This window comes from Clupea harengus, chromosome 12 (assembly GCF_900700415.2).
Source record: "Clupea harengus chromosome 12, Ch_v2.0.2, whole genome shotgun sequence".
Classification (NCBI taxonomy): Eukaryota; Metazoa; Chordata; class Actinopteri; order Clupeiformes; family Clupeidae; genus Clupea; species Clupea harengus.
In genome coordinates, this window is record NC_045163.1 from 28,060,573 (window position 1) to 28,070,572 (window position 10,000).

The 10,000-nt window shown below is 44.0% G+C and overlaps 1 protein-coding gene across 1 annotated transcript in view; it reads left to right on the top strand.

Moving 5' to 3' along the window:
• Positions 1-10,000, top strand: part of nsd3 (nuclear receptor binding SET domain protein 3) — a 40,320-nt gene that overhangs the window by 24,026 nt on the left and 6,294 nt on the right. The window contains exons 14-20 of the mRNA XM_042709462.1: positions 1-142; positions 3,094-3,243; positions 5,374-5,530; positions 6,704-6,906; positions 7,476-7,588; positions 7,942-8,211; positions 9,989-10,000. The exon at positions 1-142 is cut by the window's left edge and continues 38 nt beyond it; the exon at positions 9,989-10,000 is cut by the window's right edge and continues 105 nt beyond it. Coding sequence (XP_042565396.1) covers positions 1-142; positions 3,094-3,243; positions 5,374-5,530; positions 6,704-6,906; positions 7,476-7,588; positions 7,942-8,211; positions 9,989-10,000 — 1,047 coding nt within the window. The remainder of the gene's footprint in view (positions 143-3,093; positions 3,244-5,373; positions 5,531-6,703; positions 6,907-7,475; positions 7,589-7,941; positions 8,212-9,988) is intronic.

A 10,000-nucleotide genomic window follows, 5' to 3' on the forward strand; every position in this document is an offset into this window, starting at 1 on the left:
CACACTGGCGACGGCTGCGTGGCCGCGGGCTCCGTGCCCATCACCCCGCACATCATCGTCTGCAGCAACCACTCCAGCTCGCGCAGGAACGGCAACCTCTGCTCACCGGTAAACGTAGGATGGTGTTTCCTCTGTTCCCGAGGTAAGAAGGCCATCCCGCCCTCCCGCCCTCCCGCCCTCCCCCCACGGCCATGTACAGTAACAGCATTTATTAAAAGGTGTCCCTTACAGTAAAAAACATTTATTTACAAGTATTCATGCATGAGGTCTGCAATATCAGCCTATCGTGGTTGTCCATGTGTTATAGGTTTATATAGCACAGTTATCACAAATAATATAGCAGCACATATATAATATAGCTCAGTTCTGTGTGTCAGTAATGTGAATAATCCAGTATCCCTTAAACAGCTGTGCTTAGAGACATTCTAAGTGATGATGCAGTCTTAGGTTTCTGTTCTGTTTAGGAGTTGACAGAAATGGCTTTTTTAAACGCTCTCCCTTTAGCTTGGCACTGCCCAGAGACCTGGGTGTGTGTGTAGCTGTGTCTGTCTGTCTGTCTGCTCAGAGTAACCTGTGTCTCCGGCCCCTGAGTCGAGCTGCTAGTGTTAAACATCAGGCCCTAACGTGTGTGTGTGTGTGTGTGTGTGTGTGTGAGCGCTCACATCCAAGATGTCCTGTAGTGGTCTAACCCCCCCGTAGTCTCTCTCTGTGTGTGTGTGTGTGTGTGTGTGTGTGTCGACTTCACCCCCTCACTGCTCCACTGGTGTGTGTGTGTGTTGCGTTGCCTTCGCAGACATGCACTGCAGATGTGAAACGGTCCTTCTTGACTTCTTCTGTCTGAGACTAACCCTCCGCTTCTTCCCTTTCTCTTTCTCTCCTACAAGATCCAGTTGTTGTTGTTGTTGTTGTTGTTGTTGTTTGTTTCTTTGTTTGTTTGTTTCTTCTCTTCTGATTGTTGACCTTGCAGGCTGAGATATATGATCAGCTCTAGTGCAGTATAGAAGTACAGTATAACAATTAGAACCCACTGTTCTCTTTAACTTCCCCGCAGAAGACATCTTATTTATTTATTATTATTGTTATTTTTTGTTTTGTAGAGTCCCTGATTGTAGAGTCCCTGACTGTAGATGATCTTATTGGATTGTAGAGGTTGTTGATTGTAGAGAATATAGAATGTAGAATGTAGAATGTAGGCATGGGAATCTTCTGTGTGAGCTGCTCAATGTTCTGAGGCAGTGCTCCAGTAATCAATCAATCAATCAATTAAATCAATTTGTTTATTTGATCAAGAGGGGACAGTGTACATTCATGAACATTTAAAATGTAAATGCACCCAATTATAGCCAAAAAGGCTAGTTTCCCATTGGCAGTCCCCCTGCCAGAGTGAAAAAAAGGCTATACAACCTTAAAAAAAAAAGGCATTAACGTATATCAAACATAACATTGACAATACATCAAAAAATAATATAAAATAAAATAAGATACAATCAAATAAAATACAATCCCAATATACAAGTTCTACTGCTTACCCACTAGTGATCACATTTGTGGTTATTTGTCAACCATGTTTTGAGATTACTTTTAAAATGTGCCTTCTGTTTCACACGGGGAGGAGGAGAGCGTGCAGTACACTGCCGCTGTGAGGGACGATGGAGAGAAAACAAACGCCTCTTTTCCTCTCTTCTTTCTTGTTAAAACTGAACATTTTGATAAATAGGCCTTGTTAAGACTCACTTAATAACTACTTTATGGAATACTAACAAGCTAGCAATGGGGAATGGGAGCTTGTAGCTTCATTTTATCAATGCAAAATTATAATGAATCTCATATACCGTAATTTCCGGACTATTAAGCGCACCTGAATATAAGCCTCACCCACTGAATTTTTCAAAAATAATTATTTTTAACATACATAAGCCGCACATGTCTATAAGCCGCAGGTGCCTACCGGTACATTGAAACAAATTAACTTTACACAGGCTAAAATGAATATCAAAAGTAATACAATAGTGATTATTAGTTTTGCCAGTTACGATAAGTGCACTGTTGCTTTAAGAGAGCACAGTTGCAAGAGTCAATCAGAAGCTAGAACGTTAGATTGAAGACAGATAGATAGAAGAAAGACGCTAGTTTGAAACCAGTGAGCTAAAGAACTTGAAAAGACTGGATTTGTATTGTATTACACTTTTATTTTCTAAAGTGTTTTGAGTTGTGTTCTGTCTACGCCGGTAGACTGTGGTTATTTTGACATTAGTTAAGTTATTGAGAGATACTGAGAAATCGCCTGGAGCTAATCCATCCATGCTGCATCCATGCTAGCATCCTAGCTCCACAAAGCCACCGTATACAGTCACAGGTATCATAATCCATAAATTAGCCGCGTCATTGTTTAAGCCACGAGGTTCAAAGCATGGGAAAAAAGTAGCGGCTTATAGTGCGGAAAGTACGGTAATGAAAATTATAATGTATAGGGTCTATTGTTCTAAAATACACCTGAACAACAGAAGGTCCCAAGCCTACATCTCTCTGTGATCCTCCTCTCCTCTCCTCCTCTCCTCCTCTCCTCCTCCTCCTCTCTCCTCTCCTCTCTCCTCTCCTCCTCCTCATCTTCTCCTCCTCCTCTGTCTCTCTGTGCTCCTCCTCTCTCCTCCTTCTCTCTCCTCCTCCTCCTCTGTCTCTGTGCTCCTCCTCTCTTCTCCTCCTCCTCTCTCCTCCTCCTCTCTCCTCCTCCTCCTCTGTCTCTGTGTGATCCTCCTCTTCTCCTCCTCCTCTCTCTCCTCCTCCTCCTCTGTCTCTGTGTGATCCTCTCCTCTCCTCTCCACCTCTCCTCCTCTTCTCCTCCTCCTCTCTCCCCTCCTCTGTCTCCTCCTCCTCTTCTCCTCCTCCTCTGTCTCTGTGTGATCCCCCTCTCCTCCTCCTCTCCTCTCCTCCTCTCCTCCTCTGTGTGTCTCTGTGATGATTGAGTTCATTTTCAGCTGTTGCTTGTGTGTGTGTGTGTGTGTGTGTGTCCGGTGTCCTCTGTGTGTGTGAGTCGTGGGTAGTTTTCCCCCCGTGCATCTCACGTCTCTTCCTGTTTGTCTTGTCCTTGTGTAGGGCTCTTAGTGCACGACCACACTGACCTCATATTAAGCTCATATACCTTTAAGTCTCACTTCCTTCTGACTGAGTCAAACCGTGCCGAGTTGATGACATTACCTCTGCTATCTTCTCCTTCGTCAGCTACCCAAAAGAATATTGGCAAAGGTAAAACTCACGTTTGTTTTTTTTATTTATGTGTGTGTTTCTAATTATCCCCGCTCTGCCTCGCTGCTGCTTTTTGCTCGACCAATCATTTATGTGCTTGTGTTCTTTTTTTTTTTTTTTTTTGACCAAGTGTGACCTGTTGGTACAGAATTCCGTGGCGATAAGATTGGCGCACTCGCTACGAAATTCCGTGTCGATAAGATTGACACTATTGGTACAAAACTTACGTGGTGAAAAGATTGGCACTATTGGGTCAAAATTCCGTGGCGATAAGATTGGCACTATTTATACGAAATTCCGTGTCGATAAGATTGACACTATTGGTACAAAACTCCGTGGTGAAAAGATTGGCACTATTGGGTCAAAATTCCGTGGCGATAAGATTGGCACTATTTATACGAAATTCCGTGGCGATAAGATTTTTTTGTTTTTGTTTGCTTTTGCCTCCCCTTTTGTTTGTGTTTGCCCCTCCCCTTTTGTTTGTGTTTGCGGGCTATTAGCTCTTATCATACGTCTCCTCAGAATGCTGCGGAAAGTTCTATTGCCTCTCTGGGCGAGTTTGATTCTGCTTTGGGCTTCCAGTAACACAAACAAATTTACAAAGAAATGGGCTCAATTAAGCGATGACACACACGCATGCACACACTAAATCATGGGAAGGCCACAATCCTACACACATCACACACACACGTAGCCACAGAGTGAGTCGGTGCTCCTCTGCTGTTGTGTGTGTATGTGTGTGTGTGTGTGTGTGTGTGTGTGTGTGTGTGTGTGTCTGTGTGTGTTGTGTGTGTGTGTGTGTGGTGTGTGTGTGTGTGTGTGTGTGTGTGTGTGTGTGTATATATATGTGTGTGTGTGTGTGTGTGTGTGTGTGAGTGTGTGTGTGTGTGTGTGTGTGTGTGTGTGTGTGTGTGTGTGTATATGTGTGTGTGTGTGTGTGTGTGTGTGTGTGTGTGTGTGCTGGGCCTCAGGCTCGTACTGGCCTGCCCGTCTGCACTGAATAATGATTCTGAATAACGCCTCGCCCTAACCCTAACCCTAACCCGCGTCACGCTCGTCACGCTCGGCCCCAGGGTCGACTGGCCCCCCAGCTTGCTTGTGCTTTCAGTTAATGATTATTATTATTATTATTATGCTTTTTTGGTCTGTCGCTGATATCGTTCTGCATCGTGCGACTCAAATCCTGTGCATGTTTTGCACTGAGCATTTGATTGTGTTTTGGATGGTAGGGGGACCCTAATAGGCACAGAAAGGGAATATTATGATGTTGATAAGACAATTGATTGGCAATATGATGAATGGAAGCTAAAGTTAAAATGCTGATCATCAGTCCTAATAGCTTTAACAATGGACGTTTGAAATGGAAGTTTGAAATGATCCTGATTGAAAAGGGTTGAGTTGTTTACCTGATAAACGACGGCAAGCAGTCAACTTTGCCATCGCTCCTTAGAACTGTGATATTTTATTCACAGTTTTATCAGTCATATGCTTGTCTAAGAAAGCCATCCAAAATGTGTTAAGATGAGTATGTTTGACACTCCTGCACTCACACACACACACACACACACACACACACACACACACGCCCCGGGAGCACTGAGCACTTGTGGTGATTTCCTATCTCCGGTCACACAGCATGATGCCCTTGGCTCAAATCCTGCTTCTTTAAAGGTACATTCAGCAAAACTTATCCTGAGGCAGGATCAAAACCACTCAAGTTTTTACACACTGGGCCAAACGTCCAGGCGTCGTGCGAGGTGAAGGCACTGGTGAAAACAGCTCAGCAGAGGAGCGCTGTTAGTCTGTGCCAGTCTGTGCCAGTCTGTGCCAGGCTGTGCCAGGCTGTGCCAGTCTCGGAAGCCTCCGCACGGAAGGAAGAACCTGAGGGAGATGTTTCGGTTTGTCTGAAGTGTTTTTGGAGCGGAAAGTTCACGACCTCACCTCGGCTAGCCTGCTGAGGGATAAGTTTTGAAGAATGTCAACCCCCTGGTGTTTGGACAAAGACTTGCACGTAATAACCCTTTGTGCTCCTTGTGCGTGTGTGTGTGTCATTCTGTGTGTGTGTGTGTGTGTGTGTGTGTGTGTGTGTGTGTGTGTGTGGTGTGTGTGTGTATGTATGTGTGTGATAAGGAGGAAGACTACTGTGTTGTGACGGTTGCCCAGCAGCCTTCCACCCAGAGTGTTTGAACATGGAGATGCCGGAGGGAGTCTGGCTCTGCCGGGGGTGCCGGGCGGGGAAGAAGCCCCACTACAAGCACATCGTCTGGGTCAAGCTGGGGAACTACCGGTGAGTCTGACGCCGCACACACACCCAACAACACTCGATTGGACAAGCCTATTGGGTTTGGCGTGAGCTTCAGACTGTTACTGTGCTACTTAAAATACGTAATAAGAAAGACGGAATAGCCAAACCAGAAGGAAGAATAAGAAAGAATATCCAAATCTGTGAGCTTACATTATATAAAGTAGGACTATACAAGCATACATATACTTCTACATGCTCCGACTTTCTCCAGTCACAGCTTCATACAGTAGATAAACAGTGCTGAAATAACCCAAATGAATTGGGTAGAATTGAATTGAATATAACAAAAGCAAATTGTTTTCTGTACATTTACTGATTTCCTGTTTCCTGCAGGAAGTCTAATTAAAGCTTGATCATATAGTGACAGCCCTAACTTTTTTTTTTACTATTTTCTTTTTATTCAACAATAAGAACACCAATACAACAAGTCATCAACAACATCGACAACCAGAATTAAAACTTAAATGTCAATTCTGTGTCAACTGCCATAGAGTCCACTTCCTCCATTTACTGTCCATCTGTGATCCTGTCAGCCGTAGCCTGTGTGTCAGTCTTTCCATCATATGTATTTCCCCCACTGTGTGTCCACCCAATGGGTCTGAGTGGGTAGATCCTCAGTCCCCCATTTCCTTGTAATTACCTTTTTCCCTGCAACCATGAGTATCTTGAATGTTACAGCCCTAACTTTAAAGCTCGATCATATAGTTACGGCCTCTAACTTTAAAGCTCTATCATATAGTTATAGATGGAAAGAGCTGTCAGGGAGCTGGGTGGAGGTCTTAAAGCTGTTCCTAACCCTGAGCTGTTCCTAAACCTGAGCTGTTTCCCTGGTGTGTGTGGAGGTCTAAGAGCCCTAACCCTGAGCTCTTCCCTGGTGTGTGTGGAGGTCTCCTAACCCTGAGCTGTTTCCCTGGTGTGTGTGGAGGTCTCCTAACCCTGAGCTCTTCCCTGGTGTGTGTGGAGGTCTAAGAGCTGTTCCTAACCCTGAGCTGTTTCCCTGGTGTGTGTGGAGGTCTCCTAACCCTGAGCTCTTCCCTGGTGTGTGTGGAGGTCTAAGAGCCCTAACCCTGAGCTCTTCCCTGGTGTGTGTGGAGGTCTAAGAGCTGTTCCTAACCCTGAGCTGTTTCCCTGGTGTGTGTGCTCTTCCCTCTGCAGGTGGTGGCCGGCCGAGATCTGTAACCCTCGCCTGGTGCCGTCCAACATCCAGACGCTGAAGCACGACGTGGGGGACTTCCCCGTCTTCTTCTTCGGTTCCCACGACTACTACTGGAGCAACCAGGGGCGCGTCTTCCCCTACGTGGAGAGCGACCGCAACTTCGCCGAGGGCCAGGTCGGCATCAACAAGACCTTCAAGAAGGGTGAGGCAGTCAGTAGTGTGTTAATGAAACTTTAAGTGTACGTGCGTAGAGGTGTGTGTGTGTGTAGAGGTGTGTGTGTAGAGGTGTGTGTCTCTCTGTTTGTTTGTGTATGACAAGAGAAACATCATGTGGTGCTCATATATTTGTTCTTTGTGCAAATGTGTGCTCTCATTGTGTGCTTATGGGTGATATGGGTGCACATATATGTCTATCGGTTTATGGAAAGGTATCTCCTTCTAAATATATAAATACGGAAGATAAAGAACATTTGTAAATTGTGTATGTGTGTGATTGTGTGTGTGTGTGTGTGTGCGCGTGTGTGTGCGTGTGTCTGTGTGTGTGTGTGTGTGTGTGTGTGTGTGTGTGTGTGCGTGTGTGTGCGTGTGCGTGCGCGTGTGTGTGTGTGCGTGTGTGTGTGTGTGTGTGTGTGTGTGTACGTGTGTGTGCGTGTGTGCGTGTGTGCGCGTGTGCGATTGTGTGCGTGTGTCTGTGTGTGTGTGTGTGTGTGTGTGTGTGTGTGTGTGTGTGTGTGCGTGTGTCTGTGTGTGATTGTGTGTGTGTGTGATCAGCGCTGGAGGAGGCTGCCAGGAGGTTTCAGGAGCTGAAGGCCCAGAGGGAGACTAAAGAGGCTCTGGAGCAGGAACGCAACTCCCGCAGACCCCCGCCCTACAAACTCATCAAGGTAGGACACACACACACACACACACACGCACAGACACACACACACACACACACACACACACACACACATCCTGCAAACTCATCAAGGTAGGACACACTCACTCACACACACACACACACACACAGACAGACACACACACACAGACACACACACACACCCTTCAAACTCACCAAGGTAGGACACACTCACTCACACACACACACACACACACACACACACACACACACACACACACACACACACACACACACACCTTTCAAACTCACCAAGGGAGGACACACACACACACACACACACACACACACACACACAGCTTAATGCTCATAAACTAACCCCCCCCCCCCCCTATGTAGTCCAACAAGCCGGTGGGGAAGGTGCAGGTGCACGTGGCCGACCTGACGGAGATCCCGCGCTGCAACTGCCGCCCGTCCGACGAGCGCCCGTGCGGGCAGGACACCCAGTGCCTGAACCGCGTGCTCCAGTACGAGTGCCACCCGCAGGCGTGCCCGTCCGCCGAGCGCTGCCACAACCAGAGCTTCTCCCGACGCCACTACCCCGACACCGAGGTCTTCAAGACCCACGACCGCGGCTGGGGCCTCAAGACCAGGCAGGACCTCAAGAAGGTCAGTCTGGACCGCGGAGATACTGACCTCCAGCAGAGCTACTGACCTCCAACAGAGCTCTATGGTTTATTGATCAGGATAGATCTTGATCTCTATGGTTTAATGATCAGAATAGATGTTGAGCTCTATGGTTTATAGTTTATTTATTATTTAATGATCAGAATAAATGTTGAGCTCTATGGTTTATAGTTTATTTATTATTTAATGATCAGAATAGATGTTGAGCTCTATGGTTTATTGATCAGGATAGATCTTGATCTCTATGGTTTAATGATCAGAATAGATGTTGAGCTCTATGGTTTATAGTTTATTTATTATTTAATGATCAGAATAAATGTTGAGCTCTATGGTTTATAGTTTATTTATTATTTAATGATCAGAATAGATGTTGAGCTCTATGGTTTAACGATCAGAATAGATGTAGAACTCTAGGATTTATTGATCAGAATAGATGTTGAGCTCTATGGTTTAATAATAATAATAATAATAATAATAATAAAACTTTATTTATATAGCACCTTCCATGCAAAAGAATGCAGCTCAAAGTGCTTTACAGCAAATACATAATATGCACAAAGAAATTAAATGCACATAAAAATAGACATCAAAGAAACATAACTCAGATATAGTGCAAAAAAAAAAAATAATAATTATAATTCAAATTATTAAATTGAATACATAAAATGCATAATGACCAGAATAGATGTTGAGCTCTATGATTTAATGATCAGAATAGATGTTGAGCTCTATGGTTTAATGTTTATTTATTATTTAATGATCAGAATAGATGTTGATCTCTATGGTTGAATGATCAGAATAGATGTAGAGCTCTATGGTTTAATGTTTATTTATTATTTAATGATCAGAATAGATGTAGAGCTCTATGGTTTAATGATCAGAATAGATGTTGAGCTCTATGGTTTAATGTTTATTTATTATTTAATGATCAGAATAGATGTTGATCTCTATGGTTGAATGATCAGAATAGATGTAGAGCTCTATGGTTTAATGTTTATTTATTATTTAATGATCAGAATAGATGTAGAGCTCTATGGTTTAATGATCAGAATAGATGTTGAGCTCTATGGTTTATTGATCAGAATAGATGTAGCTACTGATCTGCAGCAGTCAGAGCTCTGTTTAATTAGCTGCACCGGTGTTGTTGAAAACTCCTTTCTTGTTGTAGTTGTTGCTGTTGCTCACCTTATTTTGAAAAAGACCCATTTAAAGTGCTAAAGTCTACTTCACTGCTTCACTGCAATGGCAGGACAGGGATGTGACTGGCTCCACGTGTTCAACAGCAAAATGTCCCATCTTTAAGCATACTTAATCACGAGCATACTTAATCATGAGCATACTTAATCACGAGCATACACACACACACACACACACACGTACACACACACACACACATCACGAGCATACTTAATCACGAGCATACTTAATCACGAGCATACTTAATCAAGAGCATACTTAATCACAAGGATACTTAATCAAGAGCATACTTAATCACAAGGATACTTAATCACAAGGATACTTAATCACAAGCATACTTAATCACGAGCATACTGAATCATGTTATTTTGCGTATGCAAAACATTCCTAGCTTTCGTAGCATTGCTAGCTCTTTTAAGTTGACTACATCAGAATCAGAATCAGAATGGGATTTATTGCCAAGTAGGTTTACACCTACTTGGAATTTTTTCTGGTGTGAAGGTGCATACAGTAAACATAAAAACATAAAAACACAAATAAGTACATGTGGATGTGCACCCAGGGGGACTTTGTG